Source organism: Trichosurus vulpecula, chromosome 4 (assembly GCF_011100635.1).
Source record: "Trichosurus vulpecula isolate mTriVul1 chromosome 4, mTriVul1.pri, whole genome shotgun sequence".
Classification (NCBI taxonomy): Eukaryota; Metazoa; Chordata; class Mammalia; order Diprotodontia; family Phalangeridae; genus Trichosurus; species Trichosurus vulpecula.
This window is the reverse complement of record NC_050576.1, coordinates 301868224-301884483: the sequence shown is the minus strand read 5'-3', so window position 1 is coordinate 301884483 and position 16260 is coordinate 301868224. Positions and strand designations below refer to the sequence as shown.

Here is a 16260-nt window from a genome sequence, read left to right as displayed (position 1 = left end):
GGTAGCAGAATGAACAGTGACCGTCCCTTATGTATTTTTTACTGTTATCTGAAGGAAAGGTCCTGCAAAAGTGATTGAGAAACTTGAGTACACCCCATTTCAGGTCTGTCAACCAAACTGAGTACATATGGCACATGGCCTGGTCTGCCATGATACTCAAGTCTTGCTCATCTGCTCCAAAACCAAAGGCCATAACTATACAATCAGAGCTCATTCAGCGGTGTCAGCAGTTCACAGTCTTGAACTTTTCTTGGCTGTGAGGAATCTTTTGTCAGCCCTAAAAGACATCAGTTCATGTCTTACAGACTGTCCTGGAACTACCATATGTTAGGGCCACACATTTTTCTTCCCACAGTCTGGTGAAATCTGACCACAGCAGATTATGGATAGTGATGCAATGAGCCAACCCAGAACATATGGATCATATGATATGCACTAATTCTGTGGTCCTCAAATAACATGAGTCATTGTGAGTGCTTAGAGAAGATGAAGAATAATATATTGACATGTTTAGACACACTCTGGATTTCGAAACAGAATATATAATTAAATATGGGTGTTTGGCTTATTAGGTCTCGGGACTATTTTTTTTAAGTCTTCACATTCCAAGGGGATGAAAAATTAAATTATGGCCCTTGAGGACTCTAATCAAAACAAGTCAAGAAATACTAACCCCAATTTACCACCCCAAAATGACAATTTTTTTATGTTACACATATTATGTTACACATGTTACATTAATATGTAAACTCTACCACAGAGGTCCAGACTCAGCTTAAGCTTTTCACAACTCTTTTCCCCAGAAATGGGTCTTATACAACTAATTTACATGTCAAATTTATGAAGGATCCTTGTTCTTATATGTACATGCGTAATATATACAAGGTAGTCTCAGAAGCAGTATCAGGCAAGTGGACTAGCGACTGGATCAGGAAAGACCTCCTGTAGAAGATAGGATTGAGCTGTCTTTTTTAAAATTAAATTTTGTTTTTATTAATTAACAGAAATCTGTTTTCTCTCTCTCCCACCCCCTACCCTTTGTAACAAATAGGCATAGTCAAGCAAAACAAATTTCCTCATTTTCTGCATTCAAAAAATATTTTTCATTCTGTGCCTCGAATCCATTGCCTCTCTGTCAGGAGCCGGATAGAAGGCTTCATCAGAGGTCCTCTGCAAGCTTGAACGATCATTCATTGATCAGAGATTTTAGAGCTTGCAAAATCATTTGTTTTTACAGCATTGTTGTTATTGTATAAATTGTTCTCCTGGTCCTACCCATTCCATTCTTCATCAGTTTATATGTCTTCGAAATTGTTCATTTTTATAATATTGATGTTAGTATAAATTATTCTTCTTGTTCTTTTCTCTCTATATCAATGTCTCCGTGAAAGAGCCAGTGGTGAGGGAGATAGTGAGTTAATTAGGAAGATATGGTAGGATAGTCTAGCAGCAGTGAGGGCCCAGTCGAAGTGATGTGACATAAATTTGTATTAGACTCAGTAAGCATGGTTTCATTATTTTCTCTATGTTCATCAGTATGTGTTTAGGAGTGAAGGCAGCACATGTTGGAGTGATCTAACTTCAACACTTGGCAGGTAAAATTGGCAGTAAGGATAAGAGGGCAAAGGACTCAAGAGTAGAGGACAGTGTTGAGCTGAACTGGTTCACCATGCAGTCAATATGGGGAATGGAGGAGAGTGTGGCTAGTACAGGGGTGATGACCTGGAAGAGAACTGAGGGATCAAAGCACTGGAAGTCATGGTGTGGACAAAGAATAGAGTTTAGGGTTGCAAGGCAGAAGAGGTAGAATGTCAATAAATTGTCAGATAAGCAAATTTCAGAGTTCATGAACATGCAAATGGAGCATTTGTGGGTGATGGAAAGATCAAGGTATGAATATCTTTGTGTGTGGTAGAGGAATACGTCATGTGAAATTAGTAAGTTGAAAAGGTGAGGTCAGGGGGCTTGAGGGAGCATTAATACCTGTGCTGAAGTCCCCTAGTATGACAGCAGGAGTTGGGAAGAAGAGAAAGACAAGCCAGGCACTGAACTCTTAGAGGAAAGCAGGGGTGTGTCCTGGAGGGCAATAGACAATAAATAGCTACCAAAATTGTGATTAGGTGATAGATATGTATTGAGTGAATCTCAAAGAAGGAAACTTACCAAGTGATAGTGGTCAAAGGAGAACTTGGAAGTGGCAATGAGAGAGCAAGGAGTATTTATTCAACTGCCCCACCTTCACCAGAGGAATGAGTGATATTATAGCCATCTCTGGAAAAGGCAGCCTGGGAGGATGTGTGATCAAGAGAGGACCAGGTCTCAGTGAGAGCCAGTAGATGGAAGAAGTGGGAAAGGAAAAGATTTAAGAGGAAAGCAAGTTTGTTGCCTATGGAGCAGATATGCCAGAGAACACAAGGGAAGAGGTGGGTAGCTGTAGAGTGGGATGAGGGGAGTGGTGGGACTAGTGTTGAGGAGAATGGGAATAAAGGTCAGGTAGTGGGACTCAGGAATGGGGTTCAGAATTACTGGATGAGGAGAGTATGACTAGAGAGGAGTTTGGTCATCATTAAGTTTGGATAGATTTTCATTGTCAGGGCTTCAGCCTCAGGGTAGAGTCCTCTCAGGGCAACTAGGTGACATAATAGATAGAGCACTAGGCTTGAAGTCAGGAAGACTCATCTTCCTAAGTTCAAATCTAGTTTCAGACACTAGCTGTGTGACTCTGAGAATGTCATTTAACCCTGTTTCCCTCAGTTTCCTCATCTGTAAAATGGGCTGGAGAAGCAAATGGCAAACCACTCCAGTGGTTTCTTTGCCAAGAAAACTCCAAATGGGGTCACTGAAGAGTTGGACATGACTGAACAACAACAAAGAGTCGTATCTGGGATTTAGGCAATTCAGGCTAGGGGACGAGTATTTGAAGTGCTAGTCTCCTTCCCCCAAGGCCAAAAACCAGTCTGGAGACTTGGTGGAATGGCCTTTCTCCTCTTCTCTGGAAGGAGTCTGGTTCTTGATGGAAAGGTGCTTCTCCTCTTTCTGAAAGAGACTGAAAACCACACAGGAGATGTGGTATGATGAAACAGCACCCTCATCCCTCACTACAAAGGTGGGAGATTGGTGGGATGGAGTGGCATCTTCTGTCTTCTCCCCTTACTTCAAAGGCAGGAGACTGGAATGGCTTTCCTCCTCTTCCCAAGGAGACATGTTGGAATGGCATGCACTAGTATTTGTAAAGAGCTTAGCACAGTGCTTGGCACATAGTAGGTGCTTTTTTCTCTTTCCCCATCTACATCTCCTCTCGCCACAAAAGTGACAGGGAATAAGATGTAGGGTCAAATAGTGATGAATAAAAGGATTGCCGTGAGACAGTGAGAGCCCAGTTGAGAGATTAGAATGCATAAAGCAGATGTGTAAAACAATATAACACTCCCTAGTGCAGCTGAACTAGATTAAAATGTAATTGAGCAATATTTTTCAAAAACAGAAACTAATTTTTTAAAAACAGAAACTAATATGATAGGTAATATTAATATGTAGTGTTCTATGTCAATATGCACCAGCAGGGATCCTTATATATAAGGTTTAATGCCACCATCTTTTCCTCCCCAATCCCCCTTCACCTTCCCCCCCACCCCCTCTCACCTCCCCCCACCCCCCACCACTTTCCATTTGAGTTTGATACCACTAGTGTAGAAAGGCGCAGCTAGGTGGCGCCATAGTGCATAAAGTGCTGGGCCTGGGGTCAGGAAGACTCTTCTTCCTGAGTTCAAACCCAGCCTCAGACAAATTAGCAGCTGCGTGACCCTGGACAAGCCACTTAACTCTCTTTGCCTCAGTTTCTTCATCTGTAAAATGAACTGGAGAAGGAAATGGCAAACCACTCCCGTATCTTTGCCAAGAAAAGCCCAAAAAGACTCCCAAAGAGTTGGACAGTACCAAACAACAACACGGTGCAGAGGATTGATCCTACAGACCTGTTCAACTTGATGAGGTTAAACGGCTGAGGCCATTGTCCAGACAAGTCTTCGAATATGTAGGAAGGACTGTGCAGACAGGTGTGAACAACCCCTTGAATTCATGGGTTAGGTTAAAGTTTTGGGTGGCTGAAGTAGAATACAGTGTAGGTGATGGGAGATGTTTGAAGGAATAGCAATGTTCATATTGCAGTACCAAGGATGAGAAGAGGAGACAAAGCAGAGAAGAAGACTGTGGGCCAGGTTCTCCACTTCTTGGGAAAGAAGGGAGAGTGACAGCAAAAAGGATCTTAGGATAATATGGATAAATGTTCCATCCAATGCCTAACTCACTGAAATTTTAAATAAAGAGAACTGACATTTACATGGTGTTTTAGAGACTGAAGGCACTTTACATAAATTATCTCATTTGAACCTCCCAACAACCCTTGTGAGGCAAGTACTACAATCTTTACTATCTTCATTTTCCAGAGAAGAAAATCAAGGCTTATAGGGTAATGGTGACTTGCCCATGGTCTCATAAGTAGTAAGTGCAGAGACAGGATTTTAAATGGTCTCTAAGTCCAGAACTCAATTCACTACACTATGATGCCTCCCTCTATGGTACCCACCACTATCCTGGGGAAGATAATACCTGGTGCTACCATAAAAATGAACAGTTCTCAACAAAGCCAACTCTAATAGCTGCCATGAAAACTATCTCCACACTTTGCCCCAGTACCTCCACTCTTATCAAACACTCATGGTACCACTCTGGTAGCTCACCATCAGAATTGTAGAGTCACATTTTCTACTACAAAGTTTCTATTACAACCTATGTACCTCCCAGATGGGCAAAGTCAACCTCCTTGGAGTATCATACCACCTGCATAAAAGCCAAATGTGATGGCTGGAAGAAGCGCTCAACCAGAGCCAAGCAACTGGCCTTTTGTGATAAGCATAAAAAGAATTGCTCTCTTAATTAAGCTGCCCCTTCTCCCAAGGTCTAAGGTAAATCTTTTTTAAACTTAAAGATATATGGACATTCTTTTCATGGTGAGTTACTGTCCATGTAATATCACTACAGTATTAATAAATGATGCTACATGTTCTCTTTCTTAGATACCAACAGATGATGCAAAGACCTTTAAGCCTTGGTCTATTCCTATTGTTTAGAATCAGCATCATTTTCTAAAAGGTGAGATCCTTTCCGTTCACAAATTCTTTCATTTATCTGTGTATGTGAAACCTATCCATTCAGCTATTTATTGGCATGCCAAATAAATTAAAAGCCTTGAACTCTTTCTTCTATATTTATTTTCTTTTAACTTTTTTTTTCTTTCAGATATTGAGGAGGCTTTCCATGATTTAAAAGAATGAATTAAATTACAAGGATGGCTTTTTAATCCAAACTAGACCCAGAACTCCTCTTCAGATCTATCCTACCTAGCCATGGAAAAACATAATCAGTTTTAGAAACACTGCTACAGTTTTTATAGCTGTAACAGATGATCAACACTTTGATGGGAAATTTGTTGGACATCACCTTACATTTATCCACAAACACATGCTTTGTAGAATATAATTATATTTCTTTTTGATTGATTTTTGGCATTTTATAAAGAAATAAGGCCTTCTTTTACCTCCTAACTATTATAGTCATCCTAGTACTAGAAATAGGATTGCCACCTAAGTCTATTTTTAAAATACTTTCATATTGATGCTTTTTGTCTTTATATTATAAAGACCTCTTCCCTCCTCTCCCTTTCTCTTCTCCTTCCCTCTAAAAGACTAAGCCTTCCATTATTATACTATCTTTAAAACATTAGTTAGTAGTAGTACACTGTAATGAGACTGAGGGGTAGTGGTGGGGTTGGAGTCAGAAAAGGCCTGAGTTTCTGGCCTACTTTCCTCCCAAAAACATTTGGACGTAGGTACTATTCTAGCACTCATTTTATGAATGAGTAAAATGAGGTTCAGAGACCTTGACCAATGTCACACAGCTAGTGAATCAGGGGAGCTGGATTTTTAACCAAGGCCATCAGACTCCAAGTGAAGTGTTTCTGTCACTTGCCTGAAAGCCTAGGGACTTGGCTTCTTGTCAAAGATCCACCTGTTACATGATCTTGGGTTAGTCATGCCAAACTCTTCTCATCTGTAAAATTATATAGTCCAACTATATAATTGCTAAAGTCCTTTCCACCTCTAACATTGTACATACATTAGATAGCAAAGGGGAGGTTGTAGTTATCATCAGTTAATAGTCGTTTAAAATAGTTTTGCTTGGAGAGGGGAGGGATGCAGAAAGACATTTAAAGATGTTTTAAAATATTCACTGATATAGAATAGCTGCTTTTAAAAAACTTAGCAAGTTTATGAACAACAAATCATATGGTTCACGTTAATTTGTCCAATTCTCTCCAATATTGAAAAGTACATAAATTTAATAATGAGATCTCACATGAGACAAAGTGGGTTATAAAGAGCCATCATGTTGTAGTTACCATGCCTACAAGTATGTCCTGAGTTTTTCAGTCCTTAAAAAGAAAATAAATTATCATATGAATTAGGCCCCATCTGATCAAGAAGCGGGAAATAAACTGTTTTTATTTGTGAAGGATAGCTAACACACTGGATAAACCCTTCCAAAATTATTGCATGCCAGAACATTTCATAAGATGAAATTTAATAGGGGCAAATGTAATGTTTTACACTTAAGAATATCACAAGTACAGGATGGGGAGACCAAGTTCAGCAGTAGTAGTTCTGAAAAAGATCTGGGGGTTTTAGTGGACTTCAAGCTCAATATGAATTAGTAGTATGATATGATATCTCAGAAAAGCTAACATGAATTAGGACTACACCTACATTATAGCGGTGATTCCTTTTCACATGTGGTTATGATTAAGTGGCTTCTGAGGTTCCTTCCAACTCTAAAAATCTGTGATTCTGGGGATAAATGGACCTTTGGGGACCAGTCATTAGCACTAGAGAATTAAATGGCACCCTAATAACAAAAATTAATATACCATCTGATATAATCACAACAAAAGTCATTCCTCTCAATTATTTATGCCTAGATTGAACAAAGAACAGGTTGAAGTAAGAGGACTTAGTGAATTGGGACTGCATCAAGAGTCATGGGGACCTGAATTCTAAACTTGAAACTCTTACTGTGTGACCTTAGGCAAGTCACTTAACTTCTCTGGACTCAGTTTTCTCATTTGTAAACAAAGGGGCTGGACTAGATGATCTCTTCTTTAAAGTACTTTTCATTTCTTATAGTCTATGATTCTACAGGATGGGTATGATATAAGCCCGTGATTCTAATCCAATCCAACACACACATATTATGTGCCAGACATTGCACTAGGCAAATTAAGATTCAAAGACAAAATGAAAAACAGTTTCTTTATATTCTACTGGGGGCGGGGCAGGGCGGGGAGATTCAGATAAGCCTCTACATCATAATTCGAGAAAGGAGAGAGCATTAACAATTATGGGGAATAAAGGCTTGTCATAGGATGTAGGATGTGGAGGAAGCGAGGGATTCTCAGAGGCTGAAAAGAGGTGGAAAATCACTAGCAAGAGGGAAAACTGTGGCCAGGACATGAAAAAGCAGGACATGGAATGCGGAGTGCTAGGAAATAGTAAATAGGCAGGTTTGGCTGGAACAGAGAGTGTGTGATTCCATGATTCAAGGTGCTGCCTGAAAGATGAGAGACCGGAGTTGATAAATTGCAGAAGAGAGCATTCAACAAATTTACCTGAAGAAAACAGAGGGCATAGCTATTGTAGAACCCACCAATTCTGAAGGCACTGCGCTAGTTAGGAGATAAAGGACTAACACTTAACCAAAGCATCCTGATACCTGGGATGGGTTGTCATCCTACCCTCCTGAATCAAGATTTCAAAGAAGAAAGGAATTCCAAAGCAGCAAGCTGTAGGAAAAGCAGAGTCTATAATTTAAGAATCCAGGGGCAGAAGAGATGAGACACCAGAGATATGGGAGTAGACAGGATAAGCAAATATGGTGGGAAAAGGTGGGGCTCAGGGCTAGGGTTAGGGTAAGATGAGCAAGCAGCCAGAAATGAAAACAGTAAGGAAACCAAAGAATCAGTAGGGCACATGTGTATTTCTTTGCTCTTAATAGTGACTGAAGAGTCCTAACTAAGCTCATCTTGTCCTTTAAAGGAATGAGGTACTCCAGGGTTCTGGAATTCTAGAACGAGATAGATATGTAGAAATAGATACAGATACAGATATAGATATGCCATTTCCACACAGGTTAAGTAGAAGATCAGTAGCTGAAACACAACACAAAAGTAGATGTATCAGGGAGATAATTCAAATGATAATTAATTAAAAGGAATACGAGATTTTATATCTTATCTGATTTTTAAAAGTAAAAATTTAATATACTTATATATGGAATCAACTGAGAGGGTAAAAACATAATTTTATCAACTGCCTTAATTAAGTTACAGTAAGTGTAAGTTAGGGATTTGGGGGAAGACTATTCTTATCTAACATTCATTTTATCCTTATTGATTTTGAAAACAATGAGCAGTACTGGGGAGTTTGAATAAAATTAAGTGCGTGGTGAATTGTGCTGTTAAATCAGGATTTTCTACTAACCAGTACTTTACTGGCATGATTATCAATAAAAACACTAAAAAACATATGGGTTTGGCTAATTCTTTGGATTCATAGAATAAGACTAATGTATTTGGTACAACCTCCTTGTTTGTTTTAAAAATAATTTTATGTTTATGTTTTCATCTTTATACCAGAGACATTTCCGGGACGCAGGTGGACTTACACACACACACACACACACACACACACACACAAACACACGATTGATCCCTCCCTTGTGGTAAAGAAAAGCAAGTAATAAAAAACAAAAGCCATTCAATACAACAACATATGCAACATGCCCCTCTGGTAGTCCCCCATTTCCCTGATGTGAGGAAGGACATATATTTCGTTATTTCTTCTCCAAGTTTGACCTCTCTTTAATGATCTTTTCATTTGTATTTTTAAAGTCACTGTAGTCATTGTTCTTTTGGTTCTACTTTTTTCATCCTGCATTAGCCCATCCAAATCTTCTCATGTTTCCCTAAATTTCTCATACGTTTCATTCCCTAGTACACAACAATATTCCATTATGAGCATATACTACAGGTTTTTTTTTCAGTCATTCTCAGTCAATGGGCAGTCACCTATTATGCGATATTGAAAACTCCAAGCTTAAGATCAATGATTTGGTGCTATCAAGGTTCTAAAATTAGGTAAGAGGAACTGGATGCACATTTAAACCTAAGTTACACATGTCCTCTATAAGTGATGTCCTGCCTAAAGCAAGTTCAATTTGTACAATTCAATTAGGCAACACTAGACTGGATCTGACTTTACCAGTACTCCTATTATTAATGTAGGAAGCGTGTTGATTTTGGAGCAATGCTAAGCCCAGCATGCTTGTCAATACTATGATAACATAAGTGAAGGGGATCCAAGACCAGTACTGTGAGAGCGCAGTAGCCTCCTAGCTCCCCCAACATCTTTTTTCTCTTCCCTAGCTCTTAAAAACAGGAAAATACACTCTACTCTAACATGTCATCACAAACTAACCCTGCCTGTGAATACCTTTCCCCAAAATACACTCCAGGGTGGTACCCAGAAGTTGTCAAGAAGCATTTATTAAGCATCTGTAGTGTGCCAGGTACCACGCTAAATTGTGTTGTTGTTGTTTGTCCTTCATCCTCGAAGAGGACCATGACATCACGGAGATGATGACATGACTTTCAGTTGACTTTGATTTGAGTGAGGGAGGGCTGTTCAAGGTCACCAGCCTCACTTTCTCCTACAGAGCCATCTGGGTCCAGTGGCCAAATACTCATCAGGACGACTGGAGAGAACCCAGGATGCAATGGAAGACCCTGGCCTTTTTAGGCTAAGGTCTTTTCAAGTTCTTACTTTGAGTGAGGTGATGCCCATTCAGTGAATAGACCTTCTTAAGGAGTGAGTTGAGGGATGGCCCTTTTAATCAAAAAGGAAAAGAAAAGAAAAGAAAAAATCAAACTGGGAGGGGAAGACCTTCAGGGCTTCTGGCCAAAAAGAGAAACTGTTACTATTTACATTCACTCTGAGCCAGCAGGGCACAAAAAATACTCATTAAGTGGTGTTTGGGCAGGGACCTATTATTGTCCAGTCCATAAGCTCCAAAGTGAAATGGGTTTAAGGTTTGATCTTTAAGAAAGAAATGTAGCCAGTAAACCCCAAGTTAACTAGGCAGCTTTTGAGGGAGGAGGGAGGAAGGAAGAGAGAAGAGAGAGGAGGAAGAAGGGAGAAGGGAGGAGGGGGAAGACAAGCTGGCTGAGTCCCCATTCAGGCAGCTCGGACTGCTCACAGGTTGTGTTTGTCCTTCCTTCTCAAAGGCCCAAAGCCACCAGGCTAAATACTAAGGATACAAAAAGAAAGGCAAAAAAAAAAATCCCTGCCCTCAAGGAACTTAGAAACTAATGTGGAAGACAATATGTAAATAATTATGTACAAAGAAGATACGAAGGAGATAATTTCATAGGAAAGGCACTAGTACTAAGAGGAACTGAATGGGAAAGGCTTCTTGGCAAAGGCAGGATTTTAGCTGGGATTTAAAGAAAGCCAAAAGGCAGAGACAGGGAAGGAGAGCATTTCAGACATGGGGGACAGTTGGTGAAAATGCATATTTGGGAGATGTAGTATCTTATTCATGGAACAGCATGGAGGCCAGTCACCAAACTGTATAGTACTTGGAAGGGAGTAAGGTGTAAGACGACTGGAAAGGTAGAAAGGAGTCGGGTTATGAAGGGCTTGAAAAGCCAAACAAAATTTTATATTTGATTCTGGAGGTAACAGAGAGATACTAGAGTTCACTGAATAAGGGAGGGATATGGTCAAGCCTGTGGAAGATCACTTTAATAGCTCAGTGAAAGACAGACTGGAGTGAAGAGAGATTTAAGGCAGGAAAACCAGCTATCAAGGTACTGCAATAGTCCAAGGGGAAATTGATAAGAGTCTCTTCCATGATGGTAGCAATGTCATATGAGAGAAGGTATATGTATATACAACAGATGTTGCTAAGGTAGGAATGACAGTGCTTGGTAACTCATTGGATATGGGGTATGAGAAAGAATGAGGAGTTGCAGGTGACACCTAGGTTGTGAGACAGGGTGACTGAGAGAGTAGTATGCTCTCAACAGTAACAGGAAAATTTGGGAGTGGGGAGAGGTTAGGCAGAACGATAATTAGCTCAGTTTAATACACTTGATGCCTGAGAGGGGGGACAGAGACAGACATACCGCAACTGACCTGGTGCTGCCTTTTCAGCAAGTTAGCACACTAAGAACCCAGGTAAGAGAAGACTCTGCAATACATGTATTGCAGGGATATGCAGTTACATGCTTCCCAATGCCCTAAAGGCTTACTTAGTTCAGCGATAAGTGATTAGTGATAAGCAATTCTGACCAAGCACAATAGGATTGCAGCCTGTCTTACATCCACGAGCAATAATTACCATCCCTCCTTCTCCTTAACTACTGCAGCTAAGCACTGTATATACACTGGAAAGTGTATATAAATTAATTAATTATAAATAAAATATATAAAAATTATTGTCAACACAATTTGTTGTTGTTATTGTTTAGTCTTATCCAACTCTTTGTGACCACATCCACCATAGCGCACCAATGCTGTCCATGGGGTTTTCTTGGCAATGATACTGGAGTGGTTTGCCATTTCCTTCTCTCATGGACTAAGGCAAGCAAAGGTTAAGTGACTTGCCCAGGGTCATACAGCTAGTAAGTGCCTGAGGCTGGATTTTAACTCAGATTGATGCCAGGCCCAATATTCTATCCACTGAGCCACCCAACTCACAGTTTACCTGTTCCCAAATGCTCTGCTAAGTTTCCCTTGTTACAATACTGATGGTTCCCATCTCTAGAGATGTTTCTACTTTTAAAAAGTCTGGCCTCCTATTGCTGGAGACCTAATATTGTCACTAATTTTTAAATCAAATAAAGCCAATCAGATATAAACCCAACCACCATTTCTAGGAAATAAAAGCAAAAGAGATCATTTAAACTATAGCATTTCTTGACAGCTGTCTTTTTTGCATTTTCCTCTCCCCTCTCTAGGGCAGCTAGGTGGTACAATGGATAGAGTGTCAGGCCTGGAATCAGGAAGACTCATCTTCCTGAGTTCAGATCTAGCCTCAGACACTGTATGACCCTGGGCAAGTCACTCAACCCTGTTTACCTCAGTTTCCTCATCTATAAAATGAGCTGGAGAAGGAATGGCAAACCACTCCAGTATCTTTGCCAAGAAAACGCCAAATGGGGTTACGGAGTCAGACACGACTGAAATAACTAAACAACAAAAATCTTCTCTCTAGCCTCAAGCTGTAGTTTTCTATCTTATTCTCCCACCTGCCTTCATGGCTAGAAAATATAGATTTTTAAAGAAAATTATGCCTAGTAGGTAGATGACCCTGCTCTGTGTTCCAAAGCACTTCGCATCTGAGACAAGCAATCTCTTTCTTGGAAAGGAAAAATTCATTTCAGCCAAGGTCCAAAAAAAAAAAACCAAAAACCTAGACCCTCTGTTATGGGAGAAAAGGCACTGAGGGGTTTTCCCCAATGAAGTGGTTAAGTTTGTTAAGGTTTTTGTCTACTAAAAGGACTGAAGCTATAAGGGCAAGAATAGAGCCCGCTCCTCTAGTGAAGAAGAGGAAACACCTTAAGAGAACTCCACAGGCAGCTAGAATGTGGAAGCAGAGAGAGTACCTAGTAGAGCTGCCCTTAGCAGCAACTAGTAGCAACCATGGGTCCTGGGAAGCTAGGCTAATCAGTCACCATGGATGCGCACAGCAGAAACACATGACAGACGCCATACACCATACCTATACAAGACGGAGGAGACCTTAAAGTCCAGGAGAGACTTCATGCCAGGAGAAAGTTGAGGCGAGTAAGGAGCAGAACCAACGGGAACAGCATGTCGGCATCACCAGAAGACATTGGAGTTGACATAGGGTCAAGCATGAGCTGCGTCTCTATGCAACACCTGTGAGACCTTGGGCAAGTCACCAAACCAAATCTGTTTCTCTCAGTTCCTTCAACTGTAAAATGGTGGTAACAAGGGCCCCTACCTTCCAAGGTTATCGTAAGGATCAAATGAAACGTTTGTAAAACACTTAGCACCGCAGAGTTGGCACTATAGAAATATCAGCTATTATCATTGTCATTCTATATCCATGCCACACATGTTCCTTAATTGTATACCTGTCCATGTTTTCTGCATGTGTGCCTTTTCACACACACTTTCTACCCATGTTCCCTCTTTCCACTGATGGAGTATATAGTATTAATGGGAGACCAGCCCCAAATTTATAGGGGAAATATTTTATTACTATTTCTTTAAATGTCTTTGCTTTGAATTAATTGTGTCCTCTGGCTAACCAGCAGAAGTAAACACATCAGTAAGAGCTTGTGAGTGAAGGTTTTTTTGAGTGGATTCAGACCCATGAGGTTTCACAAGTCTGAGGAAGCACTCTCTCGGGGGTCCATTATGTGAGTTCAGGGATGCCTCCAGATTTGACATATGATGTAAGGGAAAATGAGAAAAAAAAAACACAAAGGGGAGGTCTAAGCAAAGTGCTAGGAAAAATTGGAAGAGGGAGAGAGATCACTTTCACTAGCTGAAACATGTTATGGCCACATGTAAACAAAAGGTGAAAAGCAACCAAGGAATCTAAGAAACCCTTTAACTTGCCAAACAGTGGTCCAGGGATTCTCAAAGCTAAATGATATCTTCTCTTAGTAACATGAGGAATCTAAGTAGATGAACAGGAGAGGAACAACAAAGTTTATACCTGTCAGTTTTTAACCAAAGCATAAAAAAATCACAGAGGCTGGTAGGGACGGTGTGTAATAAGAATTAAAGTCATGATTTCTATTTCTCCACACAACCTTGATTTACTTGGTCAACAGTTAATTAATCTATAGTACCATGAGCCTTTATTTTGCAGAAGAGTTGCTAATATGATTTGGTAAAAGGAGTTTCCCATTACACAACTCTTTGAATACTTGAAGACGGTTGCTATTTTGTCCCTTTTCAGCCTTCTTATTGCCAAGCTAAATAGTTCCAAGTCTCCCCAGGTCCTTCATCCAGTTTTCAAATCCATGGAATTGAGAGCCTTCACCATCCTGGTTGCCATCCTGTTGGATGTTCTCCAGCTAATCTATATCCTTTCTAAAATGTGGTTCCCAGAACTGAACTCAATGTTCCAGTATGTCTGACCAGGGCAGCATAGAGGGGATCATCACTTCCTTTTACCCGGAAACTATGCCTCTTTTAATCCAGCTCAATATAAAATTAGGGTTTTTTAGCCACCAGATCATACTACTGACAATGCACTAAAATTTATATTTCTCTTTTAAGCATACTTTTGCCTGCCTCCTCCATCTTGAATTTGGATTCAAGAAATTGGTTTCATAAATGAAAGACTTCACACTGATCTTTATTAAATTCAAAATTATTTGATTGAGCCCAATGTTCTACCCTGTCAAGTTCTTTTTGAATACTGCCATTGAATATATTAACTATCCCCACCCCAGTTTTGTGTCAGATGAAAATTTGATAAGTATGCCATCTACTTCTTTATACAAATCATTAAGAAAAATGTTAAACTGCACAAGAACATGCACAGAACCCTGGGGCAAATCCCCTGAAGAGTTCCTGCCTACCTGGCATTGAACCATCAGTGATGACTTTTTGACTCTGGCTGTTCAACCAGTTCTAAATCTGCCTAATTCTACTATTATCTAGCTCCTATCTTCCACATTTCCCCCAAGCATAACATGAAATAATTTACTAAATGCTTTGCTAAAATCTGGGTGGCTGCATCTATGGCATTCCCCTGAGTTTACTAAACCTATCACAAAAATAATTAATCTATTTCCTTTAGATCTTCTCTAACTCTAATCATCTTTTGAATAATCCATTCTAAAATTTTTCTAGGATTCAAAAATCAAGCTCACAATGGAAAGGATGTTCTAGGACCAGTAGAAAAATGAAAACATAGTGAATAAGCAGGGCTAGCTCCAAGAATTTTAAAGAAACATGATGGTAAAGGTATGGAACTCTTTTCCATTCCTACCAACACCAACCAGCAAACATTTACCACTGACAGGAGGGTAAATCCACCCACCATAGGATTAGCAGTGCCCCAGTATCACCAGTCCTGCTTCCAGGATGGCTGACACAGACATCATGTAGGGAAGCACGACTAGTGGAGAAGCAGCCTGGCAACTGCCTCTGAACTACAGAGTTCTTCTCACCAATGTCTTTGCACTGTCAAATGGCTTATCCTTTGAGCTCACCAAATTCATTACCATCAGCTTTTCTCCTATACCCTACGGATCACTTTCCATCTTAGAAAAGGCCACCATAACGGTGGCCTCTCCATCTGTCCTTATAAGCTTATAACATACATTTTCTCCTCCTATTATAATATGAGCTCATTAAGACCAGGAATTATCTGGAATTTCTATTTATGTTGCTTGGTACGTAGGAAGCTCTTAATAAGCATTTTTTCATACTCATTCATTCATTCATGACAAATGGCAAGTGAGCTTGCCTCTAGTGATCAGGAGTTCATAGCCTTTTTTGTGTCACCGACCCCTTTGGCAGTCCAATGAAATCTATGGACCCTTTCTCAGAATAATGTTTCTAAATGCATGAAGTAAGATGCATAGGATTACAAAGGAAAGCAATTATATTGAAATACAGTTATCAAAATATTTTTAAAAAACAAGTTCGAAGTGCATAGCAGAGAACAAAAGAAAAAAATAAACTGATAAAAGTTAAAAAAAAATCAAAAACCCCAGATTCTGAATTCCTGTGTCTGGTCTATCTACTTGTAACTATCTTGTACATTGTCACCTGAATAATCATCCTCAAGCATGTTTACACCTACCCATCATCGATCTACTACAGCATCCCTCAGTACAATGCTGGCTCGTTGTGAACTCTAAACATCTTCCTTCAAAATGTATTTTCCATTGGGTCTACCCCACTTTTCCTGCACAGCAGGAAAGCTTAAGACTTTATCTCTACTTCCTCAGGGGAGCTGAGGTGGTGACAATGGTCTTCACATCTCCTTAAAGTCTAGTCGTATAAAAAAGACAAAAGCGCAGGGAAATAGAGGAATAGAGTGCTGGAATTTCCAATAAGGGAGATCCGGGAAGATTCACTGGGAACTGGAGGC

The 16260-nt window shown here is 40.0% G+C and overlaps 1 protein-coding gene across 1 annotated transcript in view; it reads left to right on the top strand.

Moving 5' to 3' along the window:
* LOC118847145 (aldehyde oxidase 2-like) overlaps positions 1–5671 on the top strand; it is a gene marked incomplete at its 5' end in the record, with an annotated part of 102820 nt that extends 97149 nt beyond the window's left edge. The window contains 2 exons of the mRNA XM_036755733.1: positions 5076–5151; positions 5299–5671. Of these exons, the coding sequence (XP_036611628.1) occupies positions 5076–5129 (54 nt within the window). The remainder of the gene's footprint in view (positions 1–5075; positions 5152–5298) is intronic.
* Between the last annotated feature and the right edge of the window lie 10589 nt (positions 5672–16260).